We start from the raw sequence: 19,488 nt of genomic DNA on the forward strand, positions 1-19,488 counted from the left end.
ACAGACGGAGGGATCCATGAGCCCATGTATGTGATTTACCAGTGGTGGTAAATCACAAATTCAAACATGTTTTCATAAAAATATGAATTGCTAATTAACTTTATTAATTAAGGCAGCGTGAACACAGATTTTGGGATAACATATTTGTCATTGTTATCAGACAGTAACACCATCCCAACAGTGAAACCACATAATAAATAACCAACCTACAAACATTTCTACATTTTCTCATTTTTTTCTATTATTATTTGTAAGTTAATCTATTAGTCTATTGTTAATTCTACAGTAGCCTATTGAATAATGCAATCATTTAAATTAGTTAAGTTGTTTATTTGCTTCACTTAGGCACTATATTTTTATTATTAAATATATCTCTCTTATTAAAATAATGCTTATGTGTCTGACTGTACACCTTAACCGTAATAAACAAATAATCGATAACACTTTAAAACAAGGTTCATTAGTTAACTAAATTAATTAACATTAACTAATAAGTCTCCTGCTGCGCAAAGTGGGTGTCTGGCTGCGCAAAGTGAGTCGCCGGTTGCGTGAGGTAAGTGAGTCGTTCGCTGAGGAAAAGTGAGTCGTTCGCTGCGTGAGGAAAGTGAATCATTTGCTGAGGAAAGTGAGTCGTTCGCTGGGTGGGGAAAGTGAGTTGTTGACTGAGGAAAGTCGTTCGCTGATTGGCTTATAAGTAAACAATCCCCCACATGGGGTGCATTCTTGTGATTGGCTAAAACAAGAGAGATATCTGATTGGTTGCAGATCATTCCCTTTTTTAAAAAAGGCATTTGTGTGTTGAGTAGGGATGGGCGATACCACATTTTTTCCATGCGATACGATACCGATACTTGTTGTTACAATTTTAGCGATTCCGATACCGATATCGACAATTGTGCATTATAGCTGACACCTAGATTAACAATTACAGTTGTTTTTATGACTGTAAGTCATTCTTCTCAAATGTTACTGACGTTAGAAAAGTGTATACCAATATCGCATGTAACTTTAGAGACGCTCCCTAAATTTGAAACTCTCAAACATCCAACGTCAAGCCAACTTCATGCTTTTTTTTATATATTTTTTTTTACTTTCTTTAGTTTTCTTTTCTCTGCGCTGGATTGCTGATGTCCTTTACCTAGGCATAGATGTCCATCCATCAATTGTGAACGTTCAGCCGCAAACATGAGGTGGGAGCGGTCGCGAGCGCGGATGGGAGAATGGTGCATGTTTTCTTTTTGTTTTGTTTTTTGAGCAACTGGGATGGTGCCCCTCTGGGAGTTGGTGCCCTATGTAGACTGCGTATTCTGCGTATAGGGAGTGGCGGTACTGCTGTCATCTTTCGCGCAAGTCGCAACCGTGTATGCCGTGTTGTGATGGTGAATGGTACATTTCACTGTGCGCAGCCACAGACCAATCGGTTTTAACGTCATACCACCATGTCCGCGAGACCTTTTCTTTTTATATCATTTACACACCGTCCCGATGTGCTTGCACACACTGCTTAAAACATTTAGTTATAAAGAAATTATAAATATAATTAAGTATCGATACTTTGCAGGAAATATCGATACCAAAATAGAAGCTTCTGAGTATCGTTATATCGATACTGCAGCATCAATGTGCACATCCCTAGTGTTGAGCCAAGTCAGGAGAGTCTCAAAATTCACACACAAATGCAGTGAAGTTCACAGATCGCATGCAGTTTGTAAATCAAGATATATGTGTGTGTGCATCAGAAATACATTTCTGAATCTTGTCCTGTGCATTTGTGAATCGTGAGTGCATTTGTAAATGTTGTTTGCATTTCTGAATTGTGTATATTTCTGAATTTTGTGTGAATTTGTGAATTTTGTATGCATTTGTGAATCTTCTGTGCTTTTTATATTTTGTGTGTGCATTTCTGAATTTTGTGCGCATTTGTGTATCCTGTGTGTGTATTTATTTATTATGTGTGTGAATGTATGAATCCTATGTGTGCATATGTGAATGTAGTGTGTGCATTTATCTTTATTGAGACTCTTTTGGCTCCATATATATGGCATACTTTGATAAGTTATATCATACTAAATGCTATTATTAAGCATATTTCAAGACATGTACTGTATAATTAAAGTTTTAAGATATTTGCAATATATTTTAAATATATTACATTTGTGTAAAATTCGAGTACACCACTTCGAGTACATTTAGTGCAATTTAATTGTATTTATTTACAAATAATGTTAAATATTATTCTAATGTGATTCAATAACATTTAAATAGCATTTCAGCTCATTAGAAATTCATTAGCATTGCAATACTTGTTTATTATCAAGTAGTTTATGTCTGGTATTAAAAATGGTATAAAGGTGCAAAAATCATTAAACATAAATGATTAAACATACACATAAAATACGAGAGTACATTAAAAAGTACAGTAGCATATATAATAACTTGACCAAAAATACATAAATGAAAGATTAGTGAAATGCTATGGCAGAGCTCTTTGTATCCATTTGTAGAATATTTCAGTTATGCCATTGTAACAATACGAACTTCCTAATCATCCGGAAGAAGGAGGCGGGAACCGGCGCACAATCAAAAACATTTTAATATTCAAAAATAAACAAAACAGCGCGTCAGCCCCTCACGGCGACTGACGCGCACAAATAAAAGCAAACACATAAAATAACGTCCCAGGCCTGGTCCTCTCTCGTCCTTCACGGTCGTCACTCCAGTTTTATATCCTTCCATCTCCTACGTGGGATTGATACCGGCGGTGGGGCGCAGGTGTAGCTCATCTCCAATCACTACACCTGGCCTCACTCCTCGTTCCCACGCCTCTCGGCCCCGCCCCACTCGCCACAGTCATTACTATTAATAGAAATATTGTATTTCTGAAGAGAATGAGTCAGTGTTTAATATAATCATCATGTTTCAAGTGTAATATATGATTCCTTTCAATCAAACTGAACAGACTGCATTCAGTCCCTTCTGATATCTGGACATGATGCTTTCGATTTGACCAGTAGAGATATTTAAATTCCTACACAATTAGTATTTGAATGGCTTTCTATGTTTTTTTTTTTTATGACATTTTCATATACAGTATATTTGAATTCTCTCTTGACTACAGCAGAAGTGAAACTGGTGTGTTTCAGTCCAGATCATGTAACCAATCAAACAGTGACTCTGGGAGTGTGAGCTGAAAATCTCATTTGCATTGTCAGGGTGGAGTGATTGTGATCCTCTCAGAATAGAGCAGCTCTGTCTCCAGAGACCATGTTCAAACCCCAAGAGCTTTATTTGACTAGATTTACTGCTACTGATCGAGCTTCTGAAAAACACCTGGACAAACACTACATGCATCTTCATCTGTTAGTTGAATGATGTTGTCAGACACAAATGGAGTTTGTTGAGAAGCTTTATTGAATGTTGCAGCAAACACGGGCAGCATAGTGTTTATATGAGATATTGAACTCATCTCTTTAAAATACTTTTTAAAATTAATTTCAAATACACATTATTTGACTACAAGTGACAATGTGTTACTTTTCAGAATTAGAAAATAAATCAATCAAATGAGTTTATAATACACAATTACACATTTTTATGTATATTAAATCCATTGAATTATAAGAACAGCATGAGCAAAAAATATTCAAAATAAACTGATAAATTGCATAGTGAGACACATTACAAAAAAGTGTTTAGACAAGAATTGTTTGTTTAACATCAATAATTTTTCTTTTCCTAAATATATAAACGTTTTTTTTAACAGAAAATAATCTGGTTTCACTTTATTTTGATGGTCCATTTAACACAATCTTTTGACTATAAGTAATGTTGAACTTATATATCTACTGACTCTTATTAGAGTGTTAATAGAGTGTTAGTAGAGTGTTAGTAGAGTGTGACTAGAGTAATAAGAGTTCAAATAAGATTGTTAATAATCCTGGAGGTATGGGAGGCTGTTTCAGCAAAAAAACGTCCCAGCGTTACTCGTCGTAATTATATTTTTACTAGTAACAATTCAATTAAAGAGCTCTATAATTTAATTTGTACTTGTAACAATTACAATTATAGAGCTCTATAATTCAATTTTTACTAGTAACAATTATGATTGTAGAGCTCTCTAATTGAATTATAGAGCTCTGCAATTGTATTCTTACTAGTAACAACTGAATTAAAGAACTCTATAATTCAATTTTTACTAGTAACAATTCCAATTAGAGAGCTCTACAATTCATTTATTACTAGTAAGAATCCAATTGCAGAGCTCTGTAATTCAGTTGTTACTAGTAATAATCCAATTGCAGAGCTCTACAATTCCACTAGAGAGCTCTCTAATTCAATTGTTACTAGTAAAAACTGAATTATAGAGCTCTCTAATTGTAATTGTTACTAGTAGAAACTCCTATTCATGAGATGCAAAACAGATTGCAGATATCCCGCCTACAACAGTGCGTTTCAAAATAAAAGCCCTGTAGCGTGGTTCTAAAGTATTCTGAAATATTTTACAGACTTAGGTAACATTAATCATGTTCACATTAAAGCGAAATTAAGATGATGCCTGAGATGAATATTTACAGTGTTTAGAATTGATATGCAATAATAGAATGATTGTGTTTGTTGTTTAGTAAAATAGAAAACATTAGGCCAAATAGTCTTAAACTTTTTTGTAAATTGTGACTTGAGGTTAAATCTAGCCTAAAGTTTTTACAAAGTTTTTTTTTTCATCTTCTTTTTTTCTCCAGGTTGCAAGATTTTATGTTTTGCCTTTCAAATAAGCTTATGCCTGTTGTGGTTGCATGTGTTTGTTGTTAAGTAAAATGAACAAGAGAACAGTGAGGAATTCTGACTGTGCATTTAACTCTTTTATATATATAAATATATATTATTGTTAGCCTCATATCATAAAAGTCATATTTCAATGTTTTTGGTAAACAAGAATAAACAATTTTTTTAGAAATCACATTGTTATTTTTTATTGATATTATAACAGTACATTCAACCAGATGTGTGAACAAGTATGCAAAAAGAAAAAGATCCATCATCAATTGCCTAACCAATAAAAGTGATATGCCATGACTTTCTCTTACATATAAAATGCAATCATAACAAAACTTGTTTTACTCTCCTAAATATAACCAAGATGTGTAACTTGTGAACCCTAACCAAGTTGTTTCTTATTAATGTCTAACCTTAACCACTGTTTTCCTTTTCTACCCTTAATCGAAGTTCCACTTAGGTGCTGTGCAAACATAACCAAAGTTTTTTTTATTCTCCTAAATATAACCAAGATGTGTAATTTGTCCTGACGGCAGTAATGGGATGGGACTGTAGGCAGTCCAGAGAGCCATTCTTTCAGGAAGTTCTGGTCAACATCTGATATGGGCACACATGGGCCAGTCTTGTTGATCTTGGGTTTACACGGATAAGTTTTGGATTTTAACCATGATCCGATGGTTCTGGAGGCGATGCAAAGTGTTGAACAGAAAAGATTCTTACACACAGTTAGTTTACAGCTATCTGCCAGTTGCAGGTGGTATAATAGGGACGTTGTTCTCCTAGATGCAACACCACCTTTCTTCTGTTTTATGGGCACATTTTGGACTAGAGTCTGGATATACAGCTTGCGTGTCTCCCAGAAAGGCATGGACCAGAAATTGTTGAAGATATCTGTTCCATGCTCTTCAGTCAGTTTCTCTGACTTTAAGCAGTGATGTGATGTGCAGGGTGGGCCCATGGTCTTTGGTGGTCTCTCCTGTCCCATTGGATTCTTCTAATTCTCCCCCTTAAGACGCTTCTCCTTTATCAGCTCTCGCTTCACATATCTGGCCTTGGGTGCCTTTGACGTTGAACGGCAGAAGTTTCAAGTACATCTCCTGCATCTCCTTCACTGACAGCTCCTTGAGCTGTGTCTGTATCACTACCATTATCTGGGCTGTCATCTTTCTCAGGTGTATAGTCCTCATTCAAGACAGTGTCATCGATTTCACTATTTGACGATAAATCAGGATCTGATTCAGCTCTGGAGGCTTTACTGGCTGTTTCCTCTTCTATCTGTTGCCCCATGTCTATGCCATTACCTTCTTTCTCAGGTCTGCTCTCATCTAAATCCTCTAACTCCACTACATGGGTATCAACTTTATTTCCTGACATTAAAGCAGAAAATGGAGTGCTGTTGAGTATTTTAACTCAGTAAATCATGTTAAATTCATAGGTCCACTGCACTTTTACTATTTTTACTTTTATTTGCACTTAAAATAAAAAGTAAATGCTTGAAAAATTACTTTACTTTCCTAAAATTGCCTAAATGTCTTTTTATGGTGATGTTTCTTAACTGTAAAGATTTGTTCTGACCACAAATGAGGTTATATTTTGCTAGTGTTGGCTAGCTACTTCATCATATCTTTCATATATCAAACAGAAGAGCTAATACATCACTTCTGGACATCTGTCTTCCCATGTCTACTTCCATTTTGTTTGTATCAAAACTGCCTAATTTAAAGAGATGATTAGGCAGATAGTGTTTTTGGATTCTAATAAGTGTTGTGATTGGCTAAGGACATATTCAGAAAGGCAGGATGATGCAGCAGTGGTAGGACAGTAAAGTTAGGCAGATATATCAATTGGGCCAAAAAATTACTTAGGCAATTATGCTATGAGGCTAACGTTATATATAATAACCTAGCCTATGAAAATAGCTGGCTAATGTCTTTGTAATAAATGCATAAAAACTATCATATTGTATTATTTGTCTGATGATGTTCAATTTTCAATCAATCCATCCATAACAAAGAGAATTACTAGACTATTTTCATTATCATTATTATTACTATCATCATTATCATAGATTTTGGCCTTAATCACAGACTTTGGCCTTTTCAGAACTTTTACTATTATGATCATTATTATTATCAATATCATTATTATTATTATCATTACTATTACTATCATCATTATCATAGATTTTGGACTTTTATTATAGACCTTTCAGTGTCCCACATTCACTCAAAAAAATTAAATGTTGGGTTTAATTAAAAATACTATGTCAACAGGTTCCACACAATTTTTTTAACTAATCTCAACAAACAATAATTTAGTTCATTTTACAAAAGATGTTTAAGTAAACTTAAATTAACAAACCTCAGTAAAATCAACAAACAACAATTCAGTTCATTATACATGAAAATTGTGATTAATGATGACAAAGAAAAATTAATGATTCCACTTCAGAAACACCGCCCCCTTTCAATAAGGATTTTTTAAGACTATAACACCAAATCAGCAAATAAGAGTGCAGTCGCTCAATACAATTCAACACCAACACCATTTCTTAATTAAGGTTCATCAAACAGATAACAAATACACGTTTGAAATGCAATGTTGCCTTTTCAACAACCTAATTATATGATCTGTTCTAAATTATATTAGAACAAGTACATTAACTCAACTGTGATCTGTTATTACTCAGGTACCTATCTAATGGTGCTACACTTCTGCAGGAGGGTGACAGAACAACAATTACCCATAATACACTGCAAAATCCTCAGCCAATGAGATTCAAGTCTGTATTGGTTTTATTAATCTTTACTTTTATGCAACAGTTATGTTGGCTGAACAAATTATTTTTAAGTAAAGCTGACAATACACACTTTTTTTGTTGAATGAACTAGACTAAATTAAGTTCACATTGTTAAAGTAAATTGGCAAAAGTGAAAGTAAATTTTTTTGAGTGTAGGAAGCACCAGATTGTTTTTAGACAACTTGCACTAAGAGCACTAATATGTCTATAATTTCATTTATGAATGTTTATTGAATGTTAATTAATAATAATTAAATGAACTAATTTCATTTATGAATGTGTTATCTGCATTTTCTCTTTTTATTTTGTTAGGAGACGTCCTGGGGGTTTTAAAATGGTATTGTGTTTGAATTTAATGTTTTGGCTACAAATCGCAGATATTGCAGACTGCTCAGCCCTGCCTCTCCACCGTGTACTTCATCCATGTCAGCTGGGGGCGCCAAAGTTTCCGCCTGCCTGTTTATATACCCCAGTTGAATATGCATAAGGCACGATTAGCATAATGATATGTCACCGATTACAGAGCTCTGTAATGCAATTGTTACTAGTAAGAATTGCTATTGTAGAGCTCTGTAATTCAATTTGAACTAGTAAGATTGCAATTACAGAGCTCTCTAATTCTAATTGTTACTAGTAAGAACTGAATTATGGAGCTCTGTAACTTAATTCTTACTAGTAACAATTCAATTAGAGAGCCCTGTAGTTTAATTATAGAGCTCTATAATCAAATTGTTACTAGTAACAATTGAATTACAGAGCTCTCTAATTGAATTGTTACTAGTAACAATTACGATTAGAGAGCTCTGTAATTCAATTATAGAGCTCTGCAATTACACATATCTTTAATGCACTGTTAAAAATCGCTGTAAAAAAACGGCCAAATTTCGACAGTAACATACTGTTTTTCAATTTCAATTCAATCACTGACGAACAGCTGCTGAATCACTGGAAAAAAGAGAAACAAGACACATACTAGAACTACAAATGACTTCAGCCACAGCTTTAGATGAAATCAACTGAAGATTTAAACAATCAACAAACAGCTTTACCAGCTTCACACATTACTAACCAGACTGACTTTATTTCTATCAGATCAGAGTTCAGAGCTCAAAAGATCTTTTTGAGAATTACAGAGATTTAGATGATGATGTTACTGCACCATTGTTGAGATAAGTGTTTGCTTTAGTTGGGCTCCTGACCCTTGACCTTTGTACTTTGAATGTTGTTTCAATGCTGTATTTGTATCTTTATGGTACATCTGTTATATTAATGTAATATAATATTATATATAAGTAATATTAATACTGATAGTCAAGTGATTATGGCTGTTTCTGTCAGGCATTATCTACTAGACTGACTTAAAGTGTTGCTATAGTACTGCTATAGTGAAATATGTGAGTGAATTACTGTCACGCTGTCAGTCTCTGTTTTCCTGGGTGTTCCCTAGTGAGCTCACTTCTCCTCCTTAGGCACTTCACCATAGGCACTTCAATTCCTCTAGTCTGGTCCTGTCTTCACAGTAATTGCACTCCAATTAAATCGCACAGGTGCTGACAATCCTTTGTCATTAGTCTCCATATATATAGCTGTCCTTCTCTGTTGTCTGGATGGAGTCCTTGCCCTATGTGTACGTATGTTCTCGTCTCCCGAGACTTCCCCTTACCTTCTCGTTCCTCCGAGTTCCCGTTTCATCCGGTTCCCGCTTTTGTTTTGTTTGTCTTCCTAGTACTGTTTTGTTTTGAATTACCCTTTTTTGTTATTAAAGACTACCTGCATTTGGATCTACCCTATCCTTGTGTTTTTCCCAACACACAATCGTCACAATTACACATTTTTTTGTTTCTTCAATTTTATAAGATTGAACAGTAATGTGATAAGCAGAACATATGGATTTAACAACAGTTTGAGTTTTAAATATTTTGGGCAGCGGTGTCCACAACACTCAAAGAGAGACATCAAGAACCAGCATATGAATCTCAACAATGGTGACAATCAAAAGGTTCATGATGCAATGCATGCTGGGTACCAGCACAGGATAAAACTCATCCATGACTCCCAGCATGCATTGCGGCATGAATAAATTATGGCCCTGAGTTGTTCACTTATTTTCTTGAATTCTTATGTGCTTATAATTTAGCTTTAGTGGCATGTTTTGTGAAGTTCCAACGTGATCTCATGAAAATACATGTGTATTTTTACGTTAAATGTTGTTCTACCACACGTACATTTACTTACGTTTTCATGCACATAGAAACGTACAATTTAGACGTATTTATAGCAGTAAAACGTACAAATACTTACGTGTTAGCAGCTAAAAAAACGTAAATATTCTAACGTAAAGTGTGAATGTATATGAATTCCCATGTATTAATATTAAAATCGTGGCTTTAATGATTTAAATCTGTTTTATTTAAATGTCATATCAATACATGTTTTTATTCAATTTATTGAAAGCAGTTTACTCGTCTACTTAATAGGAAATAACATTTATGTGCATGCTGCAAACCATAGGTACACAAAAGCACAGCCTACAATTACAAATCACATCCATTTTATTTGTTTGCTGTACTGCATATCTTTAGAATCCAGATGTTTGCAAGGAACATATCCGAATTCAGCCCTTTATCAATCGATCTTGATCTTCATTCTCAGCAACAGCGTCCGTCACAGTCAACGCTCGCACTCGTTATGATTCGAATTTGAAAATAGTGCCAGTGCGCCACGTTACGACATGGTTTACGGCAATGATATCGAATGCTCATTGGTCCTCATCCAATTCGTCACAGATTGCGACATGTCGTGTTTCAGTTTATGACATTTGAGTACTGCGCCAGTGCGCCTTCACGGAGAGAAGACAGATACATAATTCCACGGATTAATAAATAAAATTCTGCTCTGTACCCTATAAAAACTATTACCTCCAGAGAGGACTGCGACTGGAACTCATTATCATTTGAACTACTTTTGGAACCACTTTTGATATTTTCACAAAAATAAATGATTAACATTACGTTTGTTTGTCTGTTATTTGTGTATTTATAACAGTAACGTTATGTAATTTTAGGATATGGTTATGGGTAGGTTTAGGGGTAGGTGTAGGATTAACGTTAATGGCTCAAAATATTGTTTTAATGTTATATTTTTACTAAAATTGTGTTTTATTATGTTTTATTCTTTTAACATTCTGTATATAAAATGGGTAGGTTTAGGTTCGGGTGGGGTATAGGGTTCTTACAATTATCAAAAAAATATATAAAAAGGGAAAATATACATAAATATTAAACAAATTAATCAGATACGCATTGAAAAGCAGCTTCATGAGCAAATTTTAATGGATAACTGACTGTTCAGAGAACACGATCTATCTGTACATATTTGAGGTTGTTTTTTCGTAAATTTCGATACGTATCAAACCGTCCAGATAATACGTAAATGACACTGTAAATACATAAAGGCACATACGTATTGGACAGTTTTAATTTACGTCTAAATATGTACGTTTTGATTGTGAGATCAGGCTGGAAGTTCAGAACTTATCTTTTGTGGATTGTCACCATTGTTGTGATTTATACGCTGATTCTTGATGTTTCTGTCTAAATTTCAGGAAAGGTTTTTTTAATGAGTTAAATTTTTCTTAACAGTCTTTCATAACTTAAGGCTCAGCAGTGTTTCTTATTTTGCTTAAGTATGAATATTCTATAAGAGAAGGGACACAGGATTGAATCAGAAATAGAGTGTTTGTTCTTTTAAATCTATAAAACAACAATACCAGATTTATTTTTTCTGTTGACTTTTTTTTTGCTATAACAAGTTCTAAGGATGCATTGTTACAGGATGTAAAAAAAAAAAAACTTAGTTGTTGAAAAGTCACGTTCAAGAGCCCAACTAAAGTAAACACTGATCTCCATCATGGTAGTGAAAAAAAAACACCTAAACCTATTTAACTCTCAATAAGATCTTCTGTAGACATCTGATTTAGACGTCTGGTTAGTAATGTGAATCTGGTGAAGCTGTTTTTATGAGATAGAGAGATTTTATGAATTCTTTTATTTCAGTTGATTTCATCTAAGGCTGTGGCTGAAGTCATTTGTTGTTCTTGTGTTTCTCTTTCCTTTGGTGATTCTGTTTTTAAATAGCAGGTGTTCATCACTAATGCTCAATCATCAATTAATCACATAATTATCTCATTAACTTCACTAATTCAGTGTTACTCAAACACTCTGTAGTGTGCACACATTATAAGTGTTCGCTTAAAACTGAGTATTTTGTTGTGGGGTTTAAAGGGTTAATGGAGTAAGAGGCTCTTTGTGGATTTTCCAACTCAACTGACTCATTTCAGAGAATAAAGAGTCAAACAGTTAAACTCATATTTGAGTGATTGTGTTCCTCTCAGAATAGAGCAGCTCCAACAGCAGATGTTCAGCGTCCTCACAGGAGCTTCATGATACAGCTGTGTAAAAGCACACACGCACTCTTTTCTGCTGTTGTTGGTGAAAGCAGAGCAGATGTCAGATGAGAGAGAGTAAAGCTCAGTGTGGAGAATGATTGGAGTCTCTCATGTGCTGTTGGTCTCGATGTGAGACATCAGTGAGAATCCAGAGGAGAGAGTGAGTGCATCTGCTCTGAACAATGATCTCTCCTCACTTCTCATCACGAGAGAGTCAGGCTGCTGCTCCAGATGTTCAGACTGTTCTTCTGCAGGACTCCAGCACTGCTGTCCTGAGACCTGATGTTCCCAAACACCTTCAGCTCCGGCTCCAGTCTGAAGAGAAGCTTGAGTTTGTCTCTCACATCAGTTCTGCTGATCTTTGTGGAAATCTCTTCACACTCACTGCAGGAGAAATGATGCCTGACACAATCAGAGAACACATCATCTCAACACATCAGCATTTATATTATATTATTAATATTTATATTTATATTATAACACATTGATAGTGATTGGCCTTTACCTCTCTGCTCACAGCAAGTAGCTTAGGAAACAAATAAATGATGTAAATACAAGATCTAATACCTAATTAAAAGTACTATAGCTGTTGAAAGCATCATGGTAAAGTTTTGAAAAGTGTAAAACCAGAAAATCTTACCAAACTGTGCTGCAAGAAAAGATATTTTGTAAGAATTAGTTACAATATTTGTGTTAATATGTTTGAAAATATATATTTTAAACAGATTTACTGACTATATGCCCATGGTCATATCGTTGGATGTGTTGGATAACCTAACTTCAAGATTCAAGGTATTGAATTCGGCACCTTCATGAAAATACCATACAAAATCCAAGATTATATTTTATTTACCATTGTAAACTAATGACAGCCTCAACATATGCATGAAAACTTAAATATCTTCCCTGCGTCTCCAAATAAACAAATGTTCTCTTGCATTCCTCACACTGAAATTCTTCTGTTTTGCTTCTCATAAGATGGCGCTGATCTAAAAGAGAGCTGAAGCGTGATCGTTGAATTTGCTTTCCATCTGCGCATGTGCAGATATTACCTGCTGACCAAAAAGCAGTGCTGCACAAGGAACAAATCAATTTTATTCATAACTTTTTCTACTTTTATCAACACAACTTTTTTTTTAATTTAACACACAAACTGAATTATTTCATTTAAATACATAGTAATATTATTTCCACCAACACCAGCCACATTTAATTTTTTTTTGTTGTTGTTTTTTTTTTTTTTAGTGTAGGACACATGTGAAAGACTTAGGAAGCAGATACATCATGCACCTGGACAATGTCAATGACAATGTTCAGTCAGGACAGGCTTTTACAAACCATAAAGAGTGTAAGGCAATGGATCTTAATCCTAGTCCTGCCCCTGCTGGAGATGATGAAGCTGTTCTCCTGCATTTGAGTCTCAAGCAGGACGAGAAAATACTTCTTTTAACAGAGACGGACACATCATGTATAGTGATGAGTAAAGAGAAAATTGCTTTCTCTTCTGTGGAGTCAAGACATTTGCAAATATGATTAAAAGATTAATATGCAACAAAACTACAGCATGTCACATTTTATTATTAGGCCTTTCTACACATGTTTTACCAAAAAAAAAGGACCGCACTTATAGAGTTCATCCCCCTATTTGATGTTCATCCCTAATATTTTGTTGCTGATCCCTTGCATGCAATCAGAGCATTGAGTCTGCAACCCATAGACTTCACCAGACTCTTGGTATTTTGGGTCATTGTCCTGATCCAATATAAGGTGCTTTGTAATGAGTTTGTTGGCATTTTCTTGAATATTGGTAGCCAAGATGAATTTGCATGCTTATAAAATCATTCTTCTACTTCAATTATATATTAAGTCATCATTAAACTGAAGAGATCCTGTTCCAGAGACAGCCATTCATGCCCAGGCCATGACACCACCTCCACCAAGCTTTACAGATGAGCTTGTATGCTTAGGGTCATTTGCAGTTGCATTTTTTTTCTCCACACTTTTGCTTTCCAATCACTTAGATAAAGGTTAATCTCTGTCTTATCGGTCCATCAACTCAGATCCTAAACTCTACTGACTCACATTTGTGTAGAATCTTGCCTTTCTATTTTTGGTGCTAATTAAAGTCAAATTCTGTGTGGAATTCTCCTGCGGACTGTAGATTGACCGAGCATCACCCAAGCTTTCTGGAGGTTATTGGTGATTTTACAGACATATATTTTGGGGTTAATTTTCACAGATCTTATGATTTGTTTGTCATCAACTACTGTTGTTTTTCTCAGCCGATCAGGTCGTTGTTGGCTGCTGATGTCACCTTTAGTTTCCAAACTCTTGATTTCTCATTGTAACGATATAACTCCATAATCATCCGGAAGAAGGAGGCGAGAACCGGCGCACAATCAAAACATAATTTTAATATTCAAAATAAACACAAAACAGCGCACCAGCCCCTCGCGGACGACTGGTGCGCGCAAATAAAAAGCAAACATAAAATAATGTCCCAGGCCTGGTCCTCTCTCGTCCTTCACGGTCGTCACTCCAGTTTTATATCCTTCCATCTCCTACGTGGGACTCGATACTGGCGGTGGGGCGCAGGTGTAGCTCATCTCCAATCACTACACCTGGCCTCACTCCTCGTTCCCACGCCTCTCGGCCCCGCCCCACTCGCCACACTCATATTCTTTGTTTTTGCTATAGTTCTATTTGACTTCCTCTTTTTTTAGCATCCAAATTGCTTGCTTTTCTATTAGAGTCGGCTTCCTCATCTTCATCCTGGTTTGTGTGTGTCATCATCGAATGCAAGACTTCGAATGCAGAAGTAATGGATTTAACTGATAAGACACATTCCCTGCTTTTAATATCTGAAGAATTAATGCAACAGGACACAGCTGAACACTTAGAAAGACCTGTGAGGCAAATGTTTCAATACTTCTGCTCACATAAAGGAGATAAGGAGATGAAACTCTATTAGTGCTGATCTTCTTAGCTGGTGAAACATCTTTGTGTTGAATCACCCAATAATAAAAAGTGACATTCTTTAGTTTTGTCTCATATTCATCTTTTAATTGTATTTACAGGTTTCTTGACTCAAACAGAACAATTTTGTTTTTACTGTTCCAATATTTATGGAGGGCACTGTAAGTGGACCTTCCCTCAGTGATTATTTCTGGAACCTGGTTGATACACATCCAGTTTTGTGTGAGTGAAGGAAATCCACTTGCTAGTGGAGATATTTGTGCTCACACATTACATGGATCACAGAACATTATGTATTCTCGACTTCTGACATTAAGATCACACTATAGAAACAATTATCCTATGAAGAGAAAAAAAATGACCCTAGGCAGCTGCTTACACATATGAGGATCCGACACTGCAGTTAGACATTTACTACAAACATGGGGGGGGGGGGCACATAGACACACCCCTGGAGCTCTGAGAGTGTTTATAGAGCTGTGAGTTTAACACTTCATGACTGAGAGCAGAACAGAACACAATCTTCATCATCACACAAGACACAACAACAACAATGAACAACATCATCATCCTCATCTGGACTCTCGCACTGTTTGCTCAAGGTTTGTGTGATAAAATTTGATAATTAATATTAATTATTTAATATTTGAAATGTACATTATTGTCACATTTGTCTAAATATTATTCTTGTTCTTTCTTTCAGAGTGTAGGGGACAGTACACTGTAACTCAGAGTCCATCATTAATAACAGCAGCTCAAGGACAAGACGTCAGAATTAACTGTAAAATCAGCAGTTCAGTGTATGGTGGTAGTTACTTACACTGGTACTTACAGAAACCTGGAGAAGCTCCTAAACTCCTCATATCTTATACATCAAGCCGTTACACTGGAACTCCTTCTAGATTCAGTGGCAGTGGATCTAACAGTGATTTCACTCTGACCATCAGTGGAGTCCAGACTGAAGATACAGGAGATTATTACTGTCAGAGTCTACACTCTATCAGTGGTAGCTGGGTGTTCACACAGTGATAAAGAGTCGTACAAAAACCTCCGTCAGTCAGAGTCACAGTGACTGCACTGATACAGCTGAGAGACACTGCAGCTGCTGATGAGAGGATCACAAACAACAAATAGTTTATAGCAAAAATTAGAGAGAGTTTATACAATATTTATTTACCTATTATACTTATTTAATAGGCATATATATATATATATATATATAGCGTAAAAGAAGAGAAACCAACGTGGCCAAGTTTGTTAATTACGACCCATACTTGGAATAAGTGCACACACACACACTAGGTGAACACTAGGTGAACACACACCCAGAGCAGTGGGCAGCAATATTTTGCTGCGGCGCCCGGGGAGCAGTTGTGAGTTCGATGCCTTGCTCAAGGGCACCTTAGTGCTGTAAATTTGTGACGGTGGGGTGAAGGAGGTACTGGAAACAGATGTGAGTTAACAATTTATGAAAGATGAGACACACAAACAAGAGTTCAGTAACAAGGCTGGGAAGATGGTGAGTAATCCAGGTGAAGATGGTGAGATGGAAGCAGGAGAGGATGGAGGATGGTGCTGAGTGATAGTGCGGAGAGTGGATGAGGTTCCGGGGAAGACACGGGCATCCAAACGCATACAACACTAAAGCAAACAGACAAGGTAGCGACATTAAACAACGATCTCAAAAACACAAGACGTGAGACAAGCCAATATATAGGGGATGAGTAATGAGTGACAGCTGTTGTTGATGACAATAAACTGAGACGCCCACAAACTAATCAGTGCAGACGCGAAACACACAGACTTCACCACAAAGTGCAAAACCCAGAGATCACGGTTTACCCACCGTGACACAATCCCACCACCTACAATTCCTGCCGGTACGAGACTCAAACCCACAACCTTTGGATTATGAGTCTGAATCTCTAACCATTAGGGCATTTATTCTGTGATCATTGTAAAGTTTAGCCAAGTATTTCTTTGAATTGTGTGTTTAAGTTAACAAATGGAAGAACTATCTGTCAGGATCTGTGAGGGAAGACCCAAACGCAGAATGGCAAATACAGGGTTTATTAATAACACAGACAGTGCACAAGAGGGTGGGTGAGCAGTGAAACAGTCCAACAAAGACAGGACAGATGACCGCTGGAGCCAGCCTCAGATAACAGTCTGTAGAAGAACAGCAGAGGAAGTGGCAGGACCAGAGAGATGGTGGTGAGGGCCAGACAGGACACAATGAGACAGAGATCTGTCACTTGAGGAACACTGACTCAGAACCAGTTTAACAGTCAGTCAGAGACAACCAGCAGACAATCAAGACAAGCAATGAGAAAAACCCTGAGCAAAATAATAAAGATCTGATAGAACTAAAGTAACAAAACAAATAATAATATGTAAAAACCTTTGTGAATACATAAATATCAGAAATTCAAGAATGAATTACAGTCCACAAACAGCATTACACACATCTCTTTTATCCAGGTGTGGAGGGCAATGATGATCTCTGTATATCTTTTCTGGTGTAATGTAGTAAATCTGAGCTGTCAGACAGTGAGGGAGAAGTTCAACTTACAAATGAGGATTCACACAAGAAATTAATTACCATTGAGCCAATGATACTGCTCATGTTTGTTTCTGCTCAAGTTCAACCTCAATAACTACTGCAGTTGAATCCAACAAGGTAATAGTAGAAAATCCTCAGCCGTTATTAACTTCATTCTTTTCATCTGTTTGAATCCAAACCTAATGTATCAGATGAGTCTGTATATTGTACTGATATTTAGAAAAGTTACACAGTGTACAGTATCTTTAAATTATTAAATAATTACATTAAACTCTGCATATACAGGATAACAATAATTGTACAAATAATGTAAAAACATTAAACCCTATTATACCAGTGTTTTATTTATACTGAAATCTGCAAAAAAACTAAGCATACTAAACAAAAATATCCTCAAAACAGAAGTCTGTGGTTAACTGAGGCCGGCGCATGCTTACAGCTGAACTAGACAGACACATACTGCGAGAGTACAGTGAAGCTGGCAAGAAAGAGAGAGATTCAATTTGTAATGTATTTTATTTTTATTCATTTCATTTATTAAACTTTCTTTTGGAAATATTGCACTCATCTCAACAAGTTGTCATAACATTATTATTCTTAATCTAAATTAACTTTTCTTTATAGCACTCACAACCCACTCTTAGTTTGTCATCAATTCACAAGTTCACGCTTACATATGATTAGCTGAGGTATGGAATGCGTATTTGGCGTGCTGTCTGGTGAAGGGCTCCGAGCTCGGCAATGGCCCGAACCTAGAGTACCCCCACTTTCCCCGTATAGTTGTAAAGTTAACTCTAAGAGAGGCGATTGGGTGGCGAAGGGATGCTGATAAACCATCAATGGATGGAGATACGTCAGAGGTATTTATACTGTGGTATTGATTACTTGATTGTGGTCCACTGGTGGATTAAGTATCTGATGCGCTCCTACCGAACCTTGTTAAAGGTCCCGTTTTTCGTGTCTTTTTGAAGCTTTGATTGTGTTTACAGGGTGCAATATAATATGTGTTCATGTTTGCGTATAAAAAAACATAATATTTTTCACACAATTCACTTATCTGTATACCGCTGTTTTCACTGTCATAAAAACGGGCTGATGACTTCCTTGTTCTATAAAGTCCCTCCTTCAGAAATACGTAACGAGTTCTGATTGTGCCATCGGTTCCTGTGTTGTGATTCGGCACCAGCTTAGCACACGTCGCCCTCCTGGAAACTTTGAGACATTGGTCATTGAGAGAACGGCTCCAATGCTCCAGCAGGAGGAGGAGGTATTCGGGACGGACAAGGGGATCCATTGGGAACAACAGAGGAAAAAAATAAAACACTGGATGGAAAAAAAACAGAAACAAAAATGGAAAGAATAAACAGATTAAACTGTTTTGGTCAGTTCTTTTGACACGGTTGCACTACTTTAAGGAACTAGGAGATGAGGGATACTCACAAATAACAATAATCACATTCAGAGGAACATAGAGCTGGCTGGACACACATGTATTATCCTACATGGAGAAACTCGAGACCCGACAAATATGAAACTCACAAACTGGGACTTAAGTAGAATAATGAGCTAGACCTTACGAGACACACCTGGGAGCAATCAACACTTAGACATATGGGCAAACTAGGTCACGGAGCACATGGGGAGCAAAAACACTTACCTGTACATATTCATGTCGAAGTTCTTTGACCCTGACACTGTTCCTCTCAAATGGGACCCTGTGCAATTGCTTCAAGCTCATGTTGTGCTTTACCAAGATGCGTCTGATAGTTGTAATGCTTACTCGATTTATGTTGATGAATACTTGCCTATCTGCCTATCAAATACCAGAAAAAAACACAACTTATCAATATTGTAATGATAATGCATTTCTAAATACTAAATTGAAATGTTATTGAATTACATTAGAATACTATTTTACATGAACTGTAA

The 19,488-nt window shown here is 36.1% G+C and overlaps 1 gene segment (V, D, J or C); it reads left to right on the forward strand.

Moving 5' to 3' along the window:
- The first annotated feature begins 15,480 nt into the window (after positions 1 to 15,480).
- On the forward strand, positions 15,481 to 16,130 carry LOC128013777 (immunoglobulin kappa variable 1-39-like). The segment is given in 2 exon segments: positions 15,481 to 15,598; positions 15,700 to 16,130. Coding segments are annotated over 2 exon segments (375 nt in total).
- The last annotated feature ends 3,358 nt before the right edge of the window (positions 16,131 to 19,488 follow it).

This window comes from Carassius gibelio, chromosome B25, assembly GCF_023724105.1.
Source record: "Carassius gibelio isolate Cgi1373 ecotype wild population from Czech Republic chromosome B25, carGib1.2-hapl.c, whole genome shotgun sequence".
Taxonomy (NCBI): domain Eukaryota; kingdom Metazoa; phylum Chordata; class Actinopteri; order Cypriniformes; family Cyprinidae; genus Carassius; species Carassius gibelio.